Source organism: Pteronotus mesoamericanus, unplaced genomic scaffold, assembly GCF_021234165.1.
Source record: "Pteronotus mesoamericanus isolate MK-2021 breed Mesoamerican mustached bat unplaced genomic scaffold, CSHL_Meso_final scaffold_125, whole genome shotgun sequence".
Lineage (NCBI taxonomy): Eukaryota > Metazoa > Chordata > Mammalia > Chiroptera > Mormoopidae > Pteronotus > Pteronotus mesoamericanus.
Window position 1 is genome coordinate 3,500,772 of NW_026555304.1, and position 25,820 is coordinate 3,526,591.

General features: G+C 36.5%; 2 protein-coding genes across 4 annotated transcripts in view; one reads left to right on the top strand and one right to left on the bottom strand.

Annotated features, from left to right (window-relative positions):
• Positions 1-20,805, bottom strand: part of ASPN (asporin) — a 33,994-nt gene extending 13,189 nt beyond the window's left edge. Inside the window, exons 1-6 of one of the 3 annotated variants that reach the window (XM_054588015.1) lie at positions 20,562-20,805; positions 13,758-14,036; positions 10,301-10,413; positions 6,106-6,319; positions 4,789-4,899; positions 3,420-4,440 (exon numbers count right to left, since the gene is read on the bottom strand). In XM_054588015.1, the coding sequence (XP_054443990.1) occupies positions 4,310-4,440; positions 4,789-4,899; positions 6,106-6,319; positions 10,301-10,413; positions 13,758-14,007 (819 nt within the window). In that variant the 5' untranslated portion in view covers positions 14,008-14,036; positions 20,562-20,805 and the 3' untranslated portion in view covers positions 3,420-4,309. Of the gene's footprint in view, positions 1-3,419; positions 4,441-4,788; positions 4,900-6,105; positions 6,320-10,300; positions 10,414-13,757; positions 14,037-20,561 lie in introns of those variants that run through there. The other 2 variants (XM_054588014.1, XM_054588013.1) reach the window with 2 other exon arrangements.
• Positions 1-25,820, top strand: part of CENPP (centromere protein P) — a 329,764-nt gene that overhangs the window by 173,672 nt on the left and 130,272 nt on the right. The gene's annotated exons all lie outside the window — the stretch shown is intronic.

Consider the following 25,820-nt stretch of genomic DNA (forward strand, 5'->3'; position numbering starts at 1 on the left):
GATTGCTTCATTGCAGAATTTATTCTTTTCAATTAGTCATAGTTTCTGCATAAATTAAGAGAAGCATCTCTTAATTCCTTAATCTGCCAGCACCACCTGGCATATAGCAGGTGCCCTGTGGATATATCTGTATCTTCTCTTCTCCATGCACATGCATGTTCTGACCCCAAACCTCCCCAGATTAACTGAAGCTGGGATATAAGAGACTGACTAGAAAATTCAGTCAAATTTCATTTTTGTAGTCTTATATAGTACCTGGTATTATATGTAATTCCTAGTATTAAAAATATAAAGTATTGTCAATCAAAGGTTGTAGTTAGCTAGCTGGGAAAAGAGTTCTTTCTTTTCAGCTTTTACTAAAACATTTTCTTCCTCTATTAGTGGTAAAGACTGATGAAGGTAATCAAAGCATCCTTATAAATATCATATTCTTCATGGCTGAATTTATGTTGATTTTAGAATCTACTTTGAATTTTAAAAGTAAATAAACTAGAGTAGAAAAATAATTGTAAACTAATAGAGTTCTAATTTCTTGAATTCTGATTAGTTTATAGAACAACTACATACTCACTTCAATATGTAAAAGAAAGGTTCTCTTTTCAAAGACCTTATTAGCTGAGCAAATCCATCATGCATACAGAAATCACTAGAAAAATTTCATAAAGTTTTCCAGCCTATTTAGAATATATTGTAGCAAGTCAAAGAAAACAGAAGTATCTCTTCATGTTGAGGAGTCAGGGAAATTTCTTGGGTTTGTAGGATTGACAGGACTTCTCCCTAGGACCTGGAGAATTTAGGTAACCAAAATGGAAAGTGTAGCCTTTGTAAGACAAATGAGCAAGGGTTTGGATTTAGGTAGAAGCTCATTGACTGCCAACAAATATTAGCACATTTTATACAGCTATTTCTATTCCTACTCTACCTTTAAACAGGTCTTTCCTCCCCTCCACACAACACTACTATGAAAGTAGAATTTTCCAAATGAATAGGAAGGAAGACATTTTTCTCTATATATTAACTTGTCAGTTCTGGTAAGGACTTTTGGGTCCTAATTCATCCTGCCACAAAGGGTAGTAATTGTTGAATTATAACATTTAAGGAGTCAGCCTTTACTTTTTTTTTTTTCAACATACACCTTTTATATTTAGGTTCATTCCTCAAGAGCTTATGCATGCTAGGATCCCAAAGTTATTTTTCTAAAGTATGTTTTATTGATTATAGTGTTACAGTTGTCCCAATTTTGCTCCCTTCCACCTGGTACCCCACTTCCCTCCAGCAATCCCCACCCTTAGTTCATGTCCATGGGTCTTGCATATAAGTTCTTGGGCTCTTCCATTTCCTATAATATTCTTCACATATCGCTGTGTGTTTTCTACCTACCAATTTATGCTTCTTGATCCTTGTATCTTTTCCCTCATTCTCATCCTTCCCCCTCCCTGCTAATAACCCTCCCTGTATGTCCATTTCTATGATTCTGTTACTGTTTTAGTTGTTTGCTAAATTTGTTTATGTTGGGTTTTTTTTTAGATTCAGTTGTTGATAGCTGTGAGTTTGTTGTCATTTTACTGTTCATAGTTTTAATCTTCTTTTTCTTAAATAAGTCCCTTTAACATTTCATGTAATAATGGCTTGATAATGATGAATTCCTTTAGTTTTACCTTGTCTGGGAATCACTTATCTGTCTTTTCATTCTAAATGACAGCTTTGCTGGATAGAAAAGCAAGGTTTTAGGACCTTTCTTTTCATCATTTTGAATACTTATTGCCAATCCCTTCTTGCTTGCAAAGTTTCCTTTGAGAAATCAGCTGATAGTCTTAGTGACTTCTTTGTAGGTAGCTCTCCTTTTTTCTCTTGCTGCTTTAAAGATTCTCTCTTTATCTTACCTTTGGTATTTTAATTATGTGTCTCGTTGTTGCCCTCTTAGTGTCCAACTTGTTTGGGACTCTCTGTGCTTCCTGGAATTGTATGTCTATTTCCTTCACCAAATTAAAGAGATTTTCTTTCATTATTTTTTTTTCAAGTAAGTTTTCAATTTCTTGCTCTTCCTCTTTTCCTTCTGGCATTCCTATAATTCGGATGTTGACACATTAGGAGATACCCAAGAGTCTTCTAGTTGTCTCTTCTTTATTTTTTTTTTTAATTCTTGTTTCTTCATTCTGTACCAGTTTACTGTTTATTTCTTCCTTATGTTCTAAATTGTTGGTGTGAACCCGAGCTTCCTGTCCTACACTTTTGGTTCCCTGTGGATTTTCTTTATTTCACTTAGTGTAACCTCATTTCTTACCTTGTGCGTTTGTCATATGCACCGAGATCTCTAAGCATCCTTATCACCAGTGCTTTAAACTCTGCATGTGATAGGTTGGCTATCTCTGATTCACTTAGTTCTTTTTCTGGAATTTTTATCTGTCCTTTCATTTGGGCCATATTTCTTATCTCCTTAATTTGGCAGCTTCCCTGTGTTTGTTTCTGTGTATTGGATAGAGCTGCTTTGATTCCATCTTGGTGCACCTATAAAGGGTGGAACCTGACATTCGCCAGGGTGGGGCAATATGCTCTGCAGCTTTCTGGCTCTGTATGTAGGGGAGGGGCCTAAGAGGGAACAATGCCACTTGCTTGGCTCTTGTCCCATTTCCAGTCAATTCCACCACTTCCTGTATGCCACTGGCACCCTTCTAGCTGCTGCGCTGGTACTGAATCCCAGAGTGGGCAGGTTTGCGCATGTCCTGGGTCTGTGCAGTTCCTTTAAACAGACTCTCCTGAGGGACCAGCAGTTTATTCCGCTTCCTCAGTGCCCAGTGATTTTCATGGCCAGAAGTTATGAGGCTTTATTATCCTGGCACTGGAACCTTGGTCTGTGCAGTCTGGCCTCACTCCCCAGGTGTCCCTCCTGGTTTTTATCTGCCACAAGTGAATGTGGGACCACCTGTTCCACAGCCCACCATTGCTGCTGCTGCCTCACTGCTGCCCCCACACCACATTCTCTCCTCCCGGCTCCCCACCTCCGCCCCTCCTACCCGTCTGGATAAATGTTTCTTCTTTAAATCCTTGGTTGTCCAGCTTCCATACAGTTCAATTTTCTGGCAGTTCTGACTTATTTTGTTTTGAGATTAGCTGTGATCCTTCTTGTGGTTGTGCAAGGAGGTGAAGTGTGTCCACCTATGCCTCCATCTTGGCCGCAAGTCCAAGCCTTTACATTTTACCAAATAAGTTATGAAACAAAAATACTTAACTGGATTTTGAATGTTGTGGGGATATTAATGGGGTAGTTAGGGACTTTGGGAGATTTTATTTTAATTTAAATTTCTAAAAACAAAAAAATCTTCCTTTAGGTATTCGAAGAATCTTGAGAATTTAAACCTCCATTTGTAAGCTTCTCTTTGAAACTTGAAGAGAATTGGAGTCAGTATGTTTTTGCAATATAGGAAAGACTGTTGGTGTGACTCTAAAGTGCAGTGACAGTTGCAGGGTGCGTCCAACCAACAGCTCTGGGCAGAGACTTCCACTGTTCCTGCTCTGTCCTGCCCTCTTCCTGTTCCCCCAGTGTTAGCTTCTAGCATATACCAGGGATTTTATCTATTTAAATTGTTAGGTACAGTTTGTATTTTTATTTTTCTATAGATGAGAATGTAAATATTGTGACATTTTTAGAAAAACAGCCACCTGCTTGAAAGCTAAATTAAGGTGGTTTTTAAATTGTGTAGTTCTGAATTAAAATGATTTTTCTGTGTTAAATTTTTTTCCCCTTTTACTTTAGTTGACTTTTCTCCTAAGCAAAAGATCATCACTTCATCAATAATAGCAGCTCTGCTCTATCTTTAAAATGATCAGTTTATATTTGTTTTATTAATCTTCTTGATGAGAAGGATAGTAGAAAAGTGGTTATGGTTAATTTGCTGCTTTCACTATGGATGCTAAATGTGAAAGAAAAATATATTATTTAACCATAGGGGTTATTTCAGATCAATGTAGTTATTACAGCAGAGAGAGAACGTCCTTGTCAGGGAGGAGAAAGTAAGAATGGCCATGGGTCCTGAGAAAGGCAGTCCTATCCAGGTAACCATCAGATCAGGAGCTTGAAGTAGTAATGCATTAGGAAATTGGCCCAGTAGCAACCATAAGAAGCATTTACTTTGAGGTGCCAGCTTCAGGTCACATGATAAAGAGTATGGCACTCATTCTTGCAACAGTTACATCACAAGACGGTATTTACCAAGTCCTCAACATTGTCCTCAGACCATTCTGTGCATTGACTCAATCTGTACAACAACCTTAAAAAGAAACAAACAAGCCCCTTGGCCTGAGTTCACACTCATCCCTGTTGGAGCTGGCTTCTGTCCCAGTCTGGCTTCACAAGGCCACCCTGGCAAACCACTGCAGCATGGCTGGGACAAGAGTCAATGGCGCAGTGCATCTTCCTCTGTATCTTTACAGACTTTTCACCTGTAACAGGTGCATCACAGAATTACAAAGTATAGATGAGTAAATATCAGGAAAGAAGGAAAATAAGAGGTTTATTTCTTCTTAATGTTTGTTCTCCCTTGGGGAAAAAAAAGATTCTGGTTTCATACTACCCCCCCTCCCCCCCAAAAAAAGTACTACATATGGTTCTTCATGGCATGTGTGAGAAAACACTCCTTTCACACTACACTGACCAGATAGACTGGTACAGTGGGGTTTAATTACACTGTGGTTTTTATAGTGTACACAGTTTACAATAGTACATTTAATGGTTATTTAAGGATGACAATTTAAAAAAAAATACTGCATCTTAAATAAAGTAACACAAACCTTTGGGAATTGAGGTTAGTTTTGCCTCTGCAATTCTGATATGGAACACTGTCACCCCTTCAAATGCCCCTGGCTCAATCCCATTGCTGTCAAGAGGGTTTGCACTCATTTCTGTGGGGAGGGGAGGAATTACATAATTTAGCATATATATGTTTTACTAGAATGAAACTCACAATGCAGAGATACACATCCCAAACAACAGGAGAATTGTTTAGACTCATTTTTACTCTGTGTATCTGTTTCTGTGTTTATTCACCTTTCTGTCAGCCTTGGAAAAGACGACTTTGTATTTATAATCTGGAATATATAACAGGTTTACTGTTTTGCTTTGAATTATTAAATCAATAAATTATCACTCTCTTCCAACCATAAGTATGATCAAGGATTCATTGTAATATTACATTAGAAAAAAAGATTATTCTTCATATAATTCAAAATATTTGTAACTGCCAATTTTTATTAATTTGTTACCTAAACTTTTAAAATTATAAGTCAATTAGAAATTGTTACTTATTAACAGAAAGATAACTGAGGAAATGCCAGCAAGTCGTGCTGATCGAATTAAATAAGTGAATAAATGAATGAGAATATTGGTTAGGGATTTTGAATGGATGTTGTAGGGGGAGATGGCATGGTTATTCTATGAGTGTTAGAAGTAAAATGGGATGGAATTTAAAATATACAACAAAAGGATTTTTAACTCAATAATCTTAAAGCAGATAATGAAAAGTTAAATGTACATTCCAGACAATATGTGAATTAACTTTCTATGCTGTGTTTGAGTAGTTTGTACTACTACAATACATTAAAAATACTACCTTTAAATTTTATAATAACATTTTACCAATTAGGGGGCAGTCACAAAATACAAACCACACTAAATATTTAAGAGGGGAGTCTTAAGAGTTCATATGCGTGTGTATATTACAAAAGGCATCATAAATTTTAATATTTTAATTGATTTGTAAATGGTTTATCTCAATAAAGATTATTAAATTCAAAAAATTAATTTTGGGCCCTGGTTGGGTAGCTAAGTTGGTTGGAATGTCATCTTGTGCACCAAAAGATTGTGGGTTCAATCCCTGGTCGGGGCATGTTCCAGAGGCAACCAATTGATCTCTATCTCTCTCACCCCGCCCCCGTCCCCCTCTCCCCCCACTCTAAAATTAATAAGTGTATCATCAGGTGATGATTTTTTAAAATAATTAATTAATTTTGGAAATTATCAGTCTTAAAAGCTGTTAATGATAGTAAAAATCTCTACCTCTCTGTATTAATTATAATTTCTAAATGTCCTGTTTATTTGCAAAAACTTACCAAGAACGTGTAAAGCATTCATTCCTTTGAATGTTTCCTTTTGTATTTTCTTAACTTTATTATCATGAATTCTGAGTTCTGCTAATGATTTGGGGAGATTAAGTGGTATTTCATTTAGTTGATTGTGGGACAAGTATAGTCTTCTCAACTTTTTTGTTGTTAGAAAGGCTTTTGGGTGAATCTTTGTTAGCTTGTTGTTGTTCAGGATCAAAGCCTAGATGAAGCATAAAAAGTTACACCATATTAAGAAGCAAACTGGTTTACCAGTATTCTACAGCGATTAGTCACTCATGGAAATCAATGCAAGTTATATCATTTTGTATACTTGATTAATCATGTAAATAATTCCTCAGCCTAATCTAAACTAAAACACACATACACACACACACGCACGCACGCACATGCACACACACGCACACTACTGAGTTGGAGCAGTGCAAAGCTTTAATGATTGTTTTTGTGCCTTTGGTTTATCTTTGAGTAGGTGATGTGTTCACATGGTTGAGGCCCCACTCCTATTTCTACTACCCTTTATGGAAATGGTTGGTAGTATTATCTTTATCTAGCTTTAAAGTTTGTCCACTCTGCAAAATTAGTTTTAACCTCACTTTTTCCATGTTTTCTAATGTTTGCCATCTTTTCTAATATAGACCTCCCAAAATAAACTCCTACAAAGTACCCTCAGACATATTTAAAACATTGGGGAGACAGTGGTGAGACTTGAAAAATGACTCAACCCTCCTCACTTTCCTGGTTATTTCTCAGTGTGATGTGGCAGCACCTTTTAGAGGTGACAACAGGTCTGAGAGTGAAGGAACTTGTAGCAGCAGGCCTCTGCATCCTTGACAGCCACACCCTTTGTGCCCTGCTGAAAGGGTGCTAACTACCACATTCTTGGTCCCCTAGGATGTACAAACTTCAGAACCAAAACTGGGAATGTCCTTGGCAACCAGGACTTGTCAGTCACCCTAGTAATTATTTTCACTGCAAAATGAACATAGCTTAGTCCTTGTTTTACTGCCGGATTTTGCAAGAGTATTTCCCTGGCGTGATGGTAGGTGGCTTAGCATTCCTTAGACTTTTATCTCTCCCTACTAATCTAGATCCTCTCATTGTTTCAGGGAGCAGCTTTAGATTCATTGATTTTATGAATTTTGTCCCCAGTCCCATTCTACAGCAATCTTCCTCTTGTTCCCACACTGAGTTGATATGCTTTTCCAATGTTATTCATGTTGTTGTTATTACACAGAAGAAATACTAATAAATGCTTTGGCAATTAAACTTTCTTTATTATTATGTTAATCATTTCCCTGTAGGTACTTTGCTTCTCCCTTTTCTTGCCCTTCTTTCAGATATATCACTACTGTTAAATTTTTACCTGGGAAAAGTTAAGCCTAGGAGAAGAGATGAAACTACATTTAGTTACTACATTATAAAATATACTCCTTTCTGAATGTATAATACCAACTAAGAGTTCTTTTTTCCCTTGGTTATGCTGAAATATGAGGCCAGGGGACAGGGGTGGGGATGTAACAAATTGGTGAACCTTTCTCAGCTCCATGAGGTCAATTTAGCAAAAGAATTATTTCATTCCTTTTAGTAATGAGGAAATGGGCATGAGTGAAGAAAAGTGACTTGCCTCCTGCCAAACGCAGCCTCTCCACCCTCCACACTTTGCTCTTCCTTCTTTGTGCAGTTCCTGTGGGCTGCCTCTGTAAGGAGCCCCAGAGGGAATGTGTGCCTCAGTTAGATCCAACCATCATGCTTGGAGTTTTTGTCTTTTCCCCGTCTGATTAAGACATGCGGTTGTCAGAGCTTCATAAAAGGAAGTATAAGTAGTACAAAACTCAGGGGTAAGAGTTTTTACAGAAGTGCCATCAAATACTGACTCAGTAAGCGAGGTGAGCAGACTCTCTCCAGTTAAGCTGTACTTTTCAGTGCTTGCTTTTACATAAAAATTCCAAAAGTGGTAGTCAGAGAGCCCTAAATAATGTTGTTCTATATAAGGCCCACAGATGAGAAAAATATAACTTTTCAGGAGTAAGACAATATGATGAATGTGGTTTCGCATTCATCAATAATGGGCTGGAAGTGAACTGTGAATATATGTGTGTGTGATGATCTCCCTCATTCTCCAATGCTGTATTGTCCTTTGTTTAAGAACCACAATGCTAAACAAGCTGCTCAGGCTTAATATAGAGAATTTATAGATTATCTAAAAAACATTTTGATTCTCTTTAATGACAGGTAGTGATGATATAATTAAATAAATGTTTTTAATATACAATATGCCCACAATTCAAGTATAAAGTTTGTGCTTTAACATCTATTTTACATTAGGACATTAGCCAGTCTAGAAACACTAGGCTGTTTGGCAATAATAGTTAGTGGTTGCATGCTGGGCACTTCACATGTATTCACTCATCTAGTCTAAATAAGCATTCTGAGTTCCCTGCTATTACTACAGCCCTTTTACATCTAAAAAAGGTAGGGCTAAGAGAGGTGAGCTACCATACCAGTGCACTTCTGGTGAAGCCCAGATCTGAGCCAGGCCTGCCTGACTGTGTGATGCCACATAGAAATGGACTAAAAAGGAAATGAAGGAGGACTAAGACAGTTCCTGTCATCTTTTCCATTCTTATGTACCAACAATTAACAGGACTACATGTGGACTAAGTCCCTGTAATACCCCCAAAATGTAATAAATAATGATATGACAAATTAAAGACTTTTTTATGATTTTGGTATTAAATATGGCATTAATTATTCTTGTGGTTGTATAGCTGAATATAGATTGAAGAAGTGGTAAAAGCATTTATAGGCTGTATTTCCAACTTATGAAGGTAGAATAATGGCCATTCTCCAAAAGTTTCTGTGGTCTGAAGTGAATAGGGTGGACTGGATGGATCCTTGATGGGATCCATTGTGCTATTTATATTTCTGATAGTCTTAATATTTAGGTGAGGCCTTGGTTATGCAATAAGTATATACTCTCCCAGTTTCTTGTGTGTGTGTATGTGTGTATGTAGCTTAACAAAATCTGAGCTGTCTGCAGAGTACCTTTAAAAGGAAAGGGAGCAATCAGGGCCCCATGAGCACAGATGCCTGAAAGTGCAGAGAAGAGAATGGCTTTGTAGGGAAGCTGACTCAGCTCCCTGCAGGTGCCACCCCTTCCAGGCAAGTTTGGTATGAGGGCTGAGCTAGAGAGCATAGGAAAGAACATCCATCCTGGTGCCTACAGCATGATCAGCCTGACTGTCCTTGCTCAACCAACTGACATACAGTTACTGGTTTGCATGATGGGACTCAATAGTCCCCTTTTCCTGTCTGCTGGGATGGGTCAGTAGGGTCCATGCACTGACCCAAGGCAGGGTGGTCTCAAGACTTTTAGATACAGTAAGATAACAGGTCTACTTGGCTGGCCACAAGAAAAGTGGTCAGTGTCTCTATCTTCTCCCACTGGAGGTGACAGCTTTTGCATTTCTTCTCTCCAGCACAGCATGAGAATGTGGAGAATGGCTGAAAGAGCAGCATTGTCTGAACACCCACAGAGGAGAATAGATGGCACCCATGCCTCTAACAGTGTGGAATCAGGCTCTCCCTCAAGCTTAATTCCAAATTACATTAAGAACTTTACTTGCTAAAATCTAGTGGCTCAAAATGTTAAAAAGAAATAAAAATCTTTTAAATCTTAGAAAATTAAAATATTAATAAAAATAATAAGGAAAATTTATTTTCATCTTTAAAGGTCTAGAAAAAAGCCATACAAGTATATATTAGATAGATATATTCCATGTAAGACATTTGTAGTGCCTTAAGATAAATCACTTGGTTTGGGTACAGATTTTCTTAACACTGTAGGCTGAGTTCTTGTAAATAATCATCGTCTTACTCAATTAATTGTATAGCGACTGTGGTTACCTAAATACATCATAAGCTCATTTAAAGACCATTTACTTAATTTTTAGCCCACTGCTTTTCACCCGGCTGTTATTCAATAAACATCAGTTGAATTAAATTATTATTTGAATTAAATCTATAATTTTTTATTAACTAGAACACCCCTGAATAGCAGGTGTTTTGTCATTCTTTACGCACAGAAAAGACTTGTTTACATGAACACAATACAAGTAATTTTAAGCAGTGATAAGAGATTTTCACTTAAATATCTAAAAATATGAGCATATATTCTTACATAAAGTGAAGAGAGTCCTTTAAAATCATTTTCTTTGATTTCCTTAATTTTATTATTTTGAAGGTCAACCATTCGAGTATCAAGTGGAATGTTGCTTGGGACAGAGGACAAACCTGAGAAATAAACAAATATGTTACATATGCCTTATATGCTGAAGAGCGAATGCTAACATGTTAGCAGTGTGAATTTGTTAAAAATCCATGGTTATCATTAAGTAGTAGATGACTTAAAATGTAACACATGACAAAAGCATTGTTCTTTAAAAAGGCCTAAAGACCTTTTTCAGTAATTTATTTTTACAGGATGTCTAGCTGGGTCTAGCTGTCACTGTTCATCTGCTGCAGGTGGCATAAAACGGAAGTAAAGAGCAACATGGCAATTAGGACTGCCAAAAAGCAACCAAAAGCTGAAGCACAGCTTCTACTGATGCACTTTTGGCTGATGAACATTGAAGTTCTTTGCACATTTTCAGTCTGTCGTGGTACTAAATAGGAGCCTGTGGGCTTTGATCATTTTAAAAAGCCTCTCTATATAGAATATTTTGCTTAGAAAATAGGTGAATTACATATTTTCATACATATTATCAAAAATTTACTGCCCATTTTCTTTACTAATGAACTTCTCTAATAAGTTGTAAATTACTTGATTTGCAAAAACTTATTCAGCCATAAGTTATTATTGGTATCTAAGTGTGCAGCATAGCCTTACTGAATTCATCATCCACAGCATTAGTTCTTTTTCAGCCATATGCTCCAGTTTTAAGTTACCTGGGCCCACCTATTAGTCACCATTCCTCTTTGCAGGTACAAGAATAGCTTCCTTTTCTGTCACCTCAGATCAAGGTACAATTACATCTTCTTTGTGTAGGCATTCCATAAATATTAATTAAATTGTTTGAAAAGACTTAAGTGTATTTTTCCCTCTTGAATTAAAAAAAAAAAAAAGGCAGAAAATTACCAGGAGCTATACATGCTACATTTGTTCCTTGCTTTTTTTTCCCTTTCCTAGATGGCTGAACATGCCCATTCCTGCTTGTTGTCAGACTTTCCGTACAATAGTTAATGCTTGATGAGTATGGGCCTTGTTTTTCCCCAATATTTTATTGTTTAAATGTAACATACAGAAAAGCTTGAAGAATTTTACAGTGAAAACCCATATTCTCTTTCTACCATCATTTTACTATGCTATCCATTATTTCATCTTTTTTTTTAATGCATTTTAAAATGAGTTTCAGATATTGGCATACTTTTGGTGGATCCATCCTTACTCCTTAAGAGTAGTGTTATATTTAGTAGCCCAAAATGAAGAATTCTGTATCTAAATACTATGACAATCAATATTTCACTCTACAGCCATCCCTCCATACTTTAGGACTGACAACTCTTTTAAGAAATTTGATCATAGATAAATAAAGAAAAGGGGTTTAGTAGCTTGATGGGCTAACATAGTAACAGTTTTCTCGGATTATTTTGATTTTAGAAAATTATGTGGAAGGTCTTATAGGAAGCTGAAGTCCTATAACACAAATGGGCCTGGTAACAAACTTTGACAAAACTTCCCCCATCCTACCCTTGATGAAATTAGGTGCTCTGAAAAGAATTTCATTTTTCTTGGGGAGAAAAAGCTAGAAGTATTTAAACTTTTTCGTTGTCACTGGTCATATGGGAGGTACAGTATATGCTGCTAAGGGTGAGATATCATTTAAAGGTATGTGTCAATACAGATTTTGTTGCATTTTTATTTTATAAGCTAAATATTCAGGGGAACACAATATACAACCAGCTGTCTGTCATAAGATAGTTTGTTTTTTCTCAGTTTTTTCAGAACAGTCATGTACTGGAGCAGATCTATGTAACATTTCTCCAAAACCTTCGTATTGAGACAGATGACTTTGCACTGGAGCAAATATGAAGACTGTCACATGAGGAAGGCCTGTGCTAAAGACGTACCTCTCTTGACTCCCAACCGTGTACATCCAACTGTGTCAGAGTACATATGTACATTTTTGTCGTGATTTTAGTTTTACAAAGTAGTTTCACATATACCAACTCTGCAAACTGAAGTCAGAGTTGTTTCCTGCCTGGGAAGCAGCTTAGAAATTACAGTACATTCTGATATTTCCTAACTATAACCTTTTCTCATACCAAAGTCTGTCTCAGCATCCGCATTTCTCCTTCCTACTGCTCTTCTCACACTCACTCTCCATCGGCTTCCAGACTAGCTTTTCTCAGGTATTGCTTTATCTTATCTTTTTTATACACCAATGCCAAAGGTAAGGCTTAAAAGCCAATTTTTTCCTGACCTGTATATTACATTAACACTTTCCCACTGATTCTAGCTAATAATCTTTCCCTGAATGCTTTTTATTCATCTCTCTCATTTTGTCTCCAGAGTGGATTGTAACAAGCTTTGACTACTTGCGAGAAATGTGGTAGCAGTAGAAAGTGAGTCTAAAACTTTCAGAGGCACCATGTGCTCATATGCACTCTGGAAGTTACCGTGAGGGGCCTGCAGTTCTAGAATAGGAGGTATGTGCCAGACCTTGGCTTGCCGTAGTGTGGCAGATTTGAGTCATCCCCTCTTTTGGAAATAACAGAATACTGCAACTCTTGATGTAAATATTCATCACACCCTCTTTTTGAGCAGGCTATACATGTGCCCCTCTATTTGAAAACACCTTCAACAGAAATATTAAAGAATAAAATACTCAACAGAAAATTATACATTTTAAGAGATTTTAAAAAGTAATTTAGCTCAGCCACTTCTTTTGTAGACAGTTCTAAATTCAAATCACTTAAAACAAGTAAAGGATTCTCTTTAAAATATGTAGATGAGGGATTTCACAAGTCTATAACCTATTTTTAAAAAAAATTTTCAATGATCTCAAGAAGACAAACAACATGATTAAAAAATGGGCAAAGGACCTGAATGGACACTTCTCTAAAGAGGACATACAGATAACCAATAAACATATGAAAAAATGCTCAGAGCTACTAATCATCAGAGAGATGGATGCAAATTCAAACCACAATGAGATATCACCTCACACCTGCTGGAATGGATATCAATAAATCTATAACATATTCATTGTCCTGGACAGTTGATTAAATTAGTTATTGTAGAATTTTACTAGAAAGCACAATCGCAAACTGCTAGCACCCTAAGACAAAGAAACTACAGTAACATCCATTCTTACTGAAGGAAGTGAAAATTGAAGCACTTTGTTTCAAATTTGGGAAGAGAAAGAAATGTTCTATATATGAAATTCTCATTGTTGCCCTCTGATTTTTTTATCTTTAAAAACAATTTGGATGTACTTTGGAGTTTGTTATACTTTCCAAAAATTCAAATGAAATTTATTTTATAATCATTGAGTTGATTTTTGAAATTTCATTGAAGATTTGTCCTATTTTATCAGAATGATGTTATTCTCCAGAACAAGTTGACATGTTCTTACCTAGATCAGAACAGTGGACGACTCTTGAGTAGCATTGGCATCCAAATGGACATGTTGGAAACAGATCGAATGGGAAGAAGGGGTTAATTGACTCTCTGGTTGGAAAAAGAGAGTTGTCAGCATCACCATCACCATCACCTTCATCTTCCATGTCCTTCAGCATTATATTCTTCAGCATTATATATGAAGGGTGAAATAAAGGTTCGGCAGAGCACAAAGCTAAGAATACTAGGAGCACACACACCTTCATGTTGTCTTGTGTACAGGACCAATCTAAAACTTAATTAGACATTGAGGATTAAGTTAAGGGTTAAACATACAATTTCTGCAACTGTACACTTCTCAGAGCTGGTAAGAGTACAATGTAATGTCATTCTTATCTATTGCTATTGTGAGAGTAAATTTATAAAACAATTTGGAAAGCAATTCAGCAGTATGTACTGGAAGCTTTAAAAAGATCTTTGTTTCTCATCTAGCAATTAATTTTTAGAATCTAATCTCAGAAAATAATTCTAATGTGCATAAAGATGATCATCATAGAATTATGTACGATAGCAAAAAGGTAAAGGTAATGCTATGATTAAAGGAAAATAGTAAAATAGAGTATATTCATGAAATACTTTGTAACCCACGAGATACTTGCATAGGTGTTTAAAAAGAAAAATATTATTTTTTGAAATTAAAAACAAATACAAAAAATTCAGACATACCAAACAAACAAATCCCTGACACAAATATACCTAATTGATATAATCTCTGGGTGGTAGAACAATGAATGGCTTCTGGAGTCTTTTTTTTTTTCTTTTTTTTCTTTTTAAATAACCAGTAAGTACAGCTTTTGTAGTTAGGAAACTAATAAATGTTTTTAAAAATAAAACCAGATCATCATCATACCTGACTGTTCCAAAGCCCTTCCATTGCCTTAATATTTATGTCACTTTCAAAGTAAAATCTTCATATCCCCTTGGCACACATCTGGAAGTTTTCTTTAATGGGTATTTCTCCTACCATCCTCCCCAGCTTCAGTCTCAGAGTTGGTCATTTTTTCCACAGTGTCATTTGGATTTCTTCCTTTTAATCTGTTCCATTATCTAATACCTGAGGCAAAGCATCTGAGGTCCAGACTATTCTTTCTTACCCATCTTTCCACTGTATACTGTTTGTTTGGTTTTTAGGGGGAATTTGTTTTTAGTTGTATATTTTAAAGTCCACACAAAACTGGAATGTATGAGTGATAACCTTCTGAACATGACTTTGTTGTTAAGCTGATTGTGGATCTTCTCACAGGTTTGTTTACTTATCGTAGTTTCTTAACTATCACCTGTGAAACATATATTCTTTGTAATTTTCAAAAATTTAAAGCATTATGAAATCATCCAAAACAGATTTATGCCAGCCTTCCCTCACCCAGATGTCCCTCAGCCAAGTCACCCAGCAGTGCCACTGGCCTGCCATACGTAAGCACGAGACAGCACCTTAGCCATCAGTTGGCCCGTGCTTAGGAAGACATGGCCCCCAAATCCTTAAATCATGTAAGCTGCTTATAATTTCCCAGAACCCAGACATCAGCTTTAACATCTCTTTTTCTGGACTTAGGAATCAGAAATGAATTAACTAAACTAAAACACTCATTTATGTGTGTTATGTCTTTTAATCGCCAGAGGAAGTTTAATATTAGTTCTTAGAATTCTAAATGGCAACGTGAACATTTGGCCACCTGGATGGCCAGATGTCACCAGCCCAATACATGAGGTTTCCCTGTGATAAACTACATTCAATTATGCTAGGGAAGAGGAGATTATAGGACATGTCTGAGAATGGCAAAAGCTTTTTATATTTTATTAATTCTATTCTGAAATCCCACTACAGAACTCTGCTTTGGCTTGTGGAATTATCAATTAAGAATCTATTATAGATGCATCCCTTACATTAACCCAGAGGAATGGGATGTTCAAAGAGCTTCAGTGGTTTCCCTAAGTCCACATGACCAAAGAAAATTGGAACCCAAGTTAGAGTCCATTTTTCTCAATCCATTCTCTGCCTCTTCTGATGCAGCCCACATGGGAGCACTCTACTTTTATCCCAAAATCTAGCAGCCTCACAGGGACACTCTGTCATTTCTCTCCAGCCAGTCTACACATTGTCTCCTGGTCCACATCTATATAGAAAGGGACTCACACATAACTTGGGAGAGCAGGCATGGAAGTAGTTCTGTGGTCAGATTTGAATAGTATAGAGGGAGATTGTGCTAGCAACTCAAAGTCCAGCAGCTTCTGTCAGCCATCCCTGAGAACATGTAGATTGGTATTCTGTGTTCCTGGAATCCTGGCATGGGTGGCTGTTTAAGGTCAACAGGGTTTCTTTCCCGATATCACTTTGTCTCTGGCACATTGTTTCTTTTATCCATTATGTTTCTTGCGCTTCTTTGTGATTTCTTAATGCTTGGTCCCCAGTTTTTGTCTTGACCCCCAAAACTCTCAGCTAATTCAGTTCTTAGTCCTTAGCTGAACCAAAGCTTATCCCTGGTACCAATTTATTCTTTAACATTGTTCTGTATTTCAGCTATGTCTTCTGAGGCCATGACTGCCCTGGCCTTGTCTGACTTTGGCATAGAAGCTGTTGAATGAAATGTCATTTGAGATCCTGTCTCTGGCTTTGTTTGAGGTTGCTGGAGTTTTTCAGTCGACATCTATCAGGTACCCACTGTGTACCAGGCACGGTACTAGGATGTGGAATCTATAAAGTGGAGCATGTCTGGGCACTCTTCCTTAATCAAAAAACAAAGCCATAGCTCCTAATGTGCTATTCTCTTTGTAAAAGTTAATACTTGGTCAGGTAAATTCATAGAAAAACTAAAAAATAAGTGTCCAAGTTAGTAAATAGGCCTAAACTGCAAGTAGATTGTGCTAACTGTGGCTCGATCAGCTTGTCAGAATCTCCAGATGTGTGGTTCTCAGAATCTGAAAGTAAAATTTTCACCATAAGTCTGTCTACTCTTCATAACCTTCAGCTTACTCTTTGAGATCAATAGAAATGAAGACATCTATAAAATATGAGTATACACACATGTGAAAAAGAGATTGAAATAGAATTCACTCGTAATGGAATTACGAGTGAAGGAATGTGTTGCTTTCTAAATATTTAAATATTAGCCTGCCAACAAAATTTGCTTTGCTTTGCTCCTCCCTGTATTCTGGCCTTTTTCTACCATTTCTACAGCATGAAACATTTAGTGCAATTAAAAGTTTTACACATGCTGCCCCCACCCCAAACTCCAATAACAGTGCCCACTTGAGAAGTTGTTTAGGATCAGTTTCTTGAGGCCTAACCACATTTACTGTAATCCCTGGGAGATGAAGAGTTTGATAAAAACAAATAAACAAAAAAAACTGTTTTTGAGGTGGTTGGCTATTTAAGTTTTGGTATTTTCCTGTAAAAACTTAGGGTTATAGGGATTATAGTTTCCCAGTCTAGACCAGAAAAATCTGTTTAGCACTTATATATGTGAAATTCAGACTTAAGAAAAGCATAGAGCTTTTAAAAATACATATAAGAGGAATGTGTTAGCCAAAGTGGGGGAGGGAGAGGACAAAAATAGGTAGGCTTTTCCTGTGGCCTGGCAGACAGTGATTTGCCTTCACTTCTGTAAGCCCCACTTTCCTTCTGCTTCCTGCTGCAGTCATGTTGCCCTGTGACCTAGGAGAGCCTGGGAGTGGGGTGCAGACTAGGATAAGGAGCAGAGTAGGTATGACTAACATAGAGGAGCAGAGCTGGGAGGACCCAGACAAGCCAGTCACACAGATGAAGGAGAGGAAAGAAGCTGTGTGTATACGCGCGCGTGCCTGTGCGCAGGGTTGTTTCTCTTCCATATCCCCTCCTCCTGAGCAGCTCATCTCTGGGGTCAGGAGGGCCCTCCCTTTCTTTCTCCCTTCCACATTCTCCTTGCTTACACTACATATTTATGTGAGACCCTCCCTGCCTTAGATGAGGTGGAGACTATGGCCTGCTGATTAGACAGTGGCACATGTGTGGTAGTTAAGCTTTCCAGTTGATGGCTGGTGGGGGCAATCACCTGTCATGCCTTCCCTGGCCCTTGATGAGTGAGGGAGGAGACCTGTAGAAGCATGAAATGTCATCTAGTTGGAATTTCTTCTAGTGTTGGAGGTTCCTTCAGAACATTCTGGACCAGATAGCATGTTCATTCTCTGTTTGCTTGACTCCAGTGAGAGGAATCAGGGAGCATACCTTGTGGAAAGGCCTCCAGTTTCCATTGTCCTTCTTTGGTTGATTAGAAATTCTTTGTATGGAAACCAAACATGCCTTCTGGCATAGTCATCTCTCTTTACTAGTTCTGTGTTCTGTTAGCCATGTAAAATTAATCTTATATTTTTGTACTCTCATATTATGGTTACTTGAAAAGAGAAGTCAGGCACACCTTGATTCCACAAGAAACTCACCATTTACACCCTTGATCTGAGATGATAAAGCCTTGATAAAGTACAAATGATTATAGACCCCAAACCTTACCTTATTTTATTTCAGCAGTTTTTTTAATCAGTAGAAAAATATTGGAATGTCCAGGAGGGAATACTATATAGTAATGGGTTTTTCCCTATTTTCAGAAAGAATATAAAGAACAATATTTCTCATTTAAAATGATGTGACTTTTAGTTGTTTGCCTTATTTTACCTTTTGAGTTTATTAATACGGCTGAAGCTCTTACTTGATTAATTTTGGCAGTATTTAAGTCTAGGTCTCAGGAAGACTCAGCATTTTCCCAGTTTAGACCACTTTTGTGAGAGTTTTTTACTTATGGAAAGCTTTGGATTTTGGTTTCAAGTTTCTTTTAATCAGAATAATATCGAATAATATTTTCATATTAATGCTGTTTTTGATTGAATAATGACACATTGGAGACTTTCCTTTCATTGCCCTCTTTGACATCTTAAGAAGCTGAGGCCGGCCTCCTCACTCCTGCACTGTCCACTTTACTGCACGGCCTCCTCCAAGTCCTAATCCCACAGTGACTTCCAGATAGTAGCCAAATTGTCCTAAGAGAGCACAGGCTAAGAAGTTTGCTTGTGTTTTCAGGGCTGGAAATGTAGCTAAGAAGTGTCTTCTTGAATTTGCATAAGCTCCTGTTTTCCACTTCAACATTCCACAAACTTGGAATGGAAAATCTACCTAAGTGAAATGGTATTTCCTCTTAGGCACTATTATTAGGAAAATAAGTCACTGTACTTTTAAATCCCATGTTTGGCGATTTTTCCCGTTGGCTGAACAGTTCTATCATTTCTCAAGTGCCAGTAGTAATTTTCAGTATATAAATGTTATATAACATACTCTGTATTCACAGATGGAATCCAGACTAAATTCAAGTATAATCAAGGCACAGCCTTGTAAGTGAACAAGTAAGTTTAACATCCAAGCATGCTTTTGGAAACTTATTCACAGTACCTTTTGGTCATGGAAACTGATACTTTTATAGACTATAATTAACTTTATCTTAGAAGTATGAATAGCATCTCAATAAAGAACTTGCTGGCTGCTTTTCCTTTCATATCAGTTTTGTCCTTTATCATTTTTTCAATGTATCTAGCAACCTAGCTTCTGTCTTAAAAAGCAAAAACTCCTACCTGTTCATTTTTCTGCTGTTTCCTATAGTGCCTTAAGACTTGTGCTTATAAAAGTAATCTATTTTACCTCAAATCTCAGATCAGGTATCAAATATTCTTTTTAAATATTTTTAATAAGTAGTTGTAATAGAAGACTGCAGTCCCACCATCTGCCCACCACTATACAATATTGCTAAATGTCGAAAACAAACAGAGTATCAAGATACTTTCAACATATATTTGCACTTTTGATTTATTTTTATTTCTTTTTTTACACAGTGATTCTCAGTGGGATTAATTTTAAAAAGTATTTTGTTTTTAGAGACGTATAGAACCCTAAGGTTTCTTTGTAATTTAATTCTACCCATGTGCCCACAGTTCATAGCTGTCACACATCTTTTGGTTTAACAAGAAAGAACACGCTATTCAAATTAGGAAGGAGTAGAATATCAAATACATTGCTTAATTTTTTTTAATTTAATATTTAATAAAAATTTTACTTTGGGATGGGACAAAAGAAATCTTTTGTTTAAATTCAGACTTTATGGATTTTGTGAAAAAAAGTTCCTAATTTTTTATATTGAATATAGAGCTAGTTAAACTATTGCTGAGCATTATTCTTTCTTGGCATTATATGGCTTTCATTTTACTGTAAATGCCATTTCATTACATAAGAATAAGGAAGACTTTTATCAGGGAAAATATGAATATTCAAATGTAAGTAATAATGACATTTGAATAATTCATATATTTAAAAATATATTAGAAAATAATCATAGTTGTACATTTCAAAAGAATTATTTACTGTTTTATTTAATGTATTTGTGATATTCTCATACTTTCTTATCATTAATTATTAAGGTAGTATTATTTTCCTAAAGGAAGATACAAATGTTTGCTTAAATGATTTGTAAAGTCAGCCATATGAACATATGAACATTGTTGGTGAAGCATAATGACAGGCTTCCACTTAGCTGTAAAAACAGTCACAATTGAAAATAAATTCATTATATATAAAACATAAAAAGCTAGAGTAACTTTAGATATGTAATTAAGTACTGATTTTTAAAGAAATTATACAGATCAACTTTAAACTTTACCATATAATTTACAGTGATTTATGTAATAATATTAAAGTTCCCTTAGTATTAACTATAAAATAATTGTATACTGGTACATGTAAACATACCTTGCAAGAAGAGAGTAAGTCCTCTTGAAAGTAGAACTTTCCACCATATACTGCTTATCTGTAATGTAAATGTTCTCGGATACTATTTAAGAAGAAAAGATGAGGTGTTACAATTAAGAGGAAAGCACCCTTCAGCAGAGCCTTATGTGGCTTCACCCTGGGTGACACTGGAATAAGCTGCTTCCACAGATTAGCCCATGTTAGTACTGAGAAGCAAGATTAAAACTTGTTACTGCTCATGTGTTTTTCATCACTGTTTGTATTGTAGCCAAGACTTCTAGCTAAACTCTAGACCGTCTACTGGAAGATTCTGAAGAAAAAAAGTGTTTAATAATACATGGCAACTGGCCATTGAAAATACAGTGATAGTCATTCAAGAAATACCTGATTTGAAAGAGTACTTCATGAAATTCTTAAATGAATGAATGCTTATAAATTATAAATGTAAAAATTATTCACCTTATATAGACCAACAAAATATTTATCAATCTTTGTAAAGCATGTGAACATTATTGAAGTATGAACCCAAATTCCAGAAGTATCTGAGAAAAGAGCCATGCTGTTGTTTTCTTCTGGTGACTGAAGCTATTACATAAAGCATGCTTCTCAAGATTTTCTTTAAAAGCTTTTAGCGCTGCTCTAGGCATGCCAGGGGAGCTGCAGACCAGGCCCTATGTAATGCTCCAGGTCTCGGCCTGTTTGCTGTGATACAGGCATAGACACCTGGATCCAGGTGACACCTTTTTGGACTTTCCTTTTTCAAGAGAATATCAGCTGTGACCACACAGTTTTTAGGGAGGACTCAGGAGCAGAAAGACACCATTCTCTGAGAAGAAAGTCATTGTTAGCATATCTTTTCCCACTTACCCCAGAGAGAATGCCCAATTCTTACATCAAATAAGACATCATCTTTTGAGAGAGGACATTTTCCTAAGTCTAGTGAGAAAGACTGACTAGTGCTAGGTGATGCCAGTGGGTCTTCTGAGTTTCAGATTTGGGTGCCAGCCTCTTTGCAGAGTGCATTTCCAGTCAGTTAGCAGAGTTTGTCTCTCCTGCCATAAAGATTCTGCCTGTCCTTTCTCTCCTCCCAGGAAGTGACAGCCACAACCATAGAGAGATTACTGTGGCTCAAAGGTGTGGGGAGCCAGCCCCTACCTCAATAAAATACCCTTCCTTGGACCTCAAGGTGGACAGTTTCATACACTGGACCCAAGGAGCTGCGAACCTGCAGCACCTGAAGGGTAGTAGTTCTGTTTGGTTAGAATGCTCATATTCTTATTTATTAGGTTATGTTTAGTTCAAAACAAGGTACATGTGTTACCTTGATAAACTGGGACATCTTGAAAGTTGAACTAGATTTTATTAACCTGAGTTCCATGAGAGCAACAGCTGTAAATGGAAAGACCTTGGGAAAAATCGCATTTGTCCTGCCCAATGTTTTCTTTCATTTTTTAACTTTTAACTGAAGTATATATTACAAAAATATGAACACAGGAAGTGAGCTTTTTCTAAAGGTATGTTATACCCTCTTTCTCCTCACCCTACTTGTGAGCCCTGAATTTGTCTTTCTCCAGCATCAGTTAATTTTCACAAACTGAACCCTGAACAAGAAATCCCTGCACTCCCCGAGCCCTCTATATAATCACTTTCTTCAGAGGGGACCCCGCCTGGCACCATAGTTAATTTTCTGAACTTCACATAAATGGCTCATTCTTACTGTACATTCTCTTTGTGTCTGGCTTTCTTCATTCAGCCTTATGTTTTTGAGATCCATCTAGGTCCTTGTGCTTAACAATGATTTGTTCATTTTCATTATTGTATGGTATACTGTTAATGACTATGCCACAGATTATGTATTTTATATATAGTCAACTGGGTTCATTCCCATTGGTAGCACAGCTGTAAACATTCAAACATTCTTTATTGTCTGATGATGCTCATATGTGTGAACTTTTGTTAGGTGCAATTGCTGTATTTAAAAATTATGAGGTTAATATTGGAGAATTAGTTTTACTATATTAAGTAATATTGTTAGGAATCATGAATAACCAGCACATAATTACATGGTAAACAAGAAAATAAATTACAAAACTGAAAAAGTAATATGCTCTGTACTACCATTTTATGAACAGAGACATGGATTGCTATAAAATGGACTTCAACACGAATTTCTTGCATGGCTCAATATATTCCAGCCATGTAAAGATAAAAATAAATTGCTTAAGCCAAGCTCACATATACTTTCCAAGACCCTTTCCTGACTACCTCCTACTTTAGAAATGGAGTGGTCCAAACCCAAACAAGTGAGAAATATCTTAGAAATCATCTTGTTCAAATTAAGAATCCTATGAGTAAGGATTAGGAGTGACTGGCCACATGCAATGCCTTTCCGAGCTCAGGTACCACTCAGGTGATTAAGTTTGTGGTGTTCAGCATCCAGTATCTGGTGCCTCGTCTCTTTTTTTGCACTCACCATATAAGTACATTGGAACAGATTATATAATGATCTCAGGTAGCAGTAGCTACGAGGAATCTGTTGGGCCATCCTTTCATTCAATGAGTGGTATAAGTGCTATGGAGAAAAGCAAGTTTGGGGGGTGAGGGTAATCAGTCATCAGAGAAGCCCTGAGGGTTGTGTGGGAAAGTGCCTTGCAAAGAAATACCTAGTTTAAGAATGTCCTAGGCCATTGAGTCCTAGGATATAAATGATGTATGTTCTTTATGCATAACATAAAGGTTGTATATAGTAGGCATTCACGAGACTTCTGAAACGAATGGATGGTTATGATTTCATGGTTTTGAATGTTCAGGTGACCCTGGTAGAAGACTGCGTTCTATGGTTTATAATGAATTTCCTATATACTGTAGGTCATGACCCATGGGCAGTAGTCAGCTTGTAGATGTGTTTTGTATGGAGCATATGGTATTTTTTAAAAACCAGGACATTTTATATCAAATCCAAATTTACAGAAAATCTTTAAAAATCAGTCTGACAAAGTCAGCTCTTAATTCTTGTGCAATTCCAGCAATTGCCCGAACTCATAGCGAGCTCCTTAAAATGGGCTCCTGATCCCTGGTTTTTGGCTTTCTCTCCCTTCTCTACCCCATTTGCTGTTGAGGACTTACTTCTGTGATACACAGGCTGAGGGAGATTTCTCTCTGAAAATAAATTTATGCCATAAATTGTCATTTTAAATGAATTAAGTTTATGAAAAACAAAGGACTTACACAGTTTATAATATTGTGTGAGTGTCAAATATTTTTTAAATAATGCCTCAAAAGTCAATTTGTTTTGAAAAATAGGTACAAGTAATGATTTTGTTTTAAATCAATTTCCCAGTATTTCCCACTGAAAAGACTTCAAAACAGAGAGTTCATCTAACTTCCAGATAGGTGTTTTTAGGGACCGTTTCGCACTTTAGGTACCAGGTCAGGGCCAGGAAAGTATGAGGTGTGCCTGAAACATCTTGTTGTTCCAACAGTCATGGGAGTGTATAGAAATTACTGTGGACATGTGAATAGAACATAGAAACCCACATGAAAGTAGCTTGAGCACTTTAGAAAGAATAAGGGTGGAAATGGATTATATCATGCATCAAATGTAAAATCTGTTCTATATAGTAACAGTGGAAAGAGTGTCAAAAGAGTAAGAGCCTCTCCTATAGAAGAGTGCCAGCTAATGAGTACAGAAGGAATCTTAGAGTTAGAAAAGCATGACTGTGAAGCCTCCAATATAGTGACTGATTTAGGCAAATCAGTTACTATATCCTGATTTAGGATAAAATCTTCCATTATCTAAGTAAAAGATTATTGGATGGCAAAATATTTATGCAAGATTCAAAATCTTACCTTGCAGCCCTAGCTGGTGTTGATCAGTTGGTTGGAGCATAATCCTATACACCATAAGGTTGCAGGTTCAGTCCCCAGCCAGGGCACATACCTAGGTTGCGGCAACTGATCTATTTATCTTTCTCACTCTCACATCAATGTTTCTCTCTCTTTCTCTCCACCCCCAACCGCCTGCCCCTCTACCTGTCTCTCAAATCAATAAATATATACTTGGGTGAGAATGTTTTAAAAAGTGAGATTCATAGAGAAGATTCATGGGTAAGTGATGTGTTATACTATCTGCAACTTACATTGCAATGGACTGTTCTCTGCAAATAACCTCAGTTCTTGAACATCTTGGTTCTCAAACAGTTTGGTTCTCAACCAAGTTGTTCACAGGAAAAATGTCTTCATTGCCTAACAGAACTTTGAGTCTAAATTCTCTCTACTCCACAACCATGTCATGCTGATATCTTTATGATCTGTTACATGTCTCTCAGGCAACAAACAAATGAGATTCAGTTTTTGAACAAATTGCTCCTCGAACAGTTTTCCAGAACAAATTAAGTTCAAGAACCAAGATTCCAGTGTGTGTGTGTGTGTGTGTGTGTAGATATGGACATGGGAAGAAAGATAAAATGAATGTGAAAAAATATTAATTGGTAAAGGTAGATGAAGAGCATATAGATTTTCATTGTATTCTTTTAACTTTTCTATGGCCTTAAAGTGTTTCTAAATAAATGTGGGAATAAATGCCAAGTGAGGGAAACAAAGCCATTTGCCTTAATTTTAACTTTTTGATTTATCTTTAACTCTAGTTAAATATTTACATGTAAAATTTATTTCAAGTTAATTAAGGAGTTACCCTAGGAGGCATTCTTAACCTAGGTTACATAAATCCCTAGAGGATTTTGGAAAAGTTAAATGAATCTCTTGATACATGCAAAGTGTTTTTACATGTGTTTTTTTCTGTACAGAAGGTTCATCATAGTTTTCATCATATCTTCAAAGGGGTTTATCCTTCATATAGTTAAGAACTATGGCCCTATAATAGATTTACAATTTACAGTGCATTCTTTATTTAGAGTATCACAATACTAGTTACATTTGTATATCAGACAGTATGTGTATAAATTTGGTAATTATGAATGTAATCTCAACTTAAAACAAATGAACGTCCATCAGATTCTAGCTTACAAAAAGATTTGCTTGTATCAGCTGATAGTTTAATGTAAGTTTATTTGACCACAGAGATTCTGTTACTTAGGAACACACAATGACATTTTAATAACATGATATATTTCTTCTTCAAGCTAATATGTATTTAGTGCAATCAAGTGTTATTTTTAATACAATCTACTTTCCCTTGTGTGGACTTCACATTTTGTGCAAAATAAAAAATATTCCAGACTGTAAGTTTTGATTTTATTC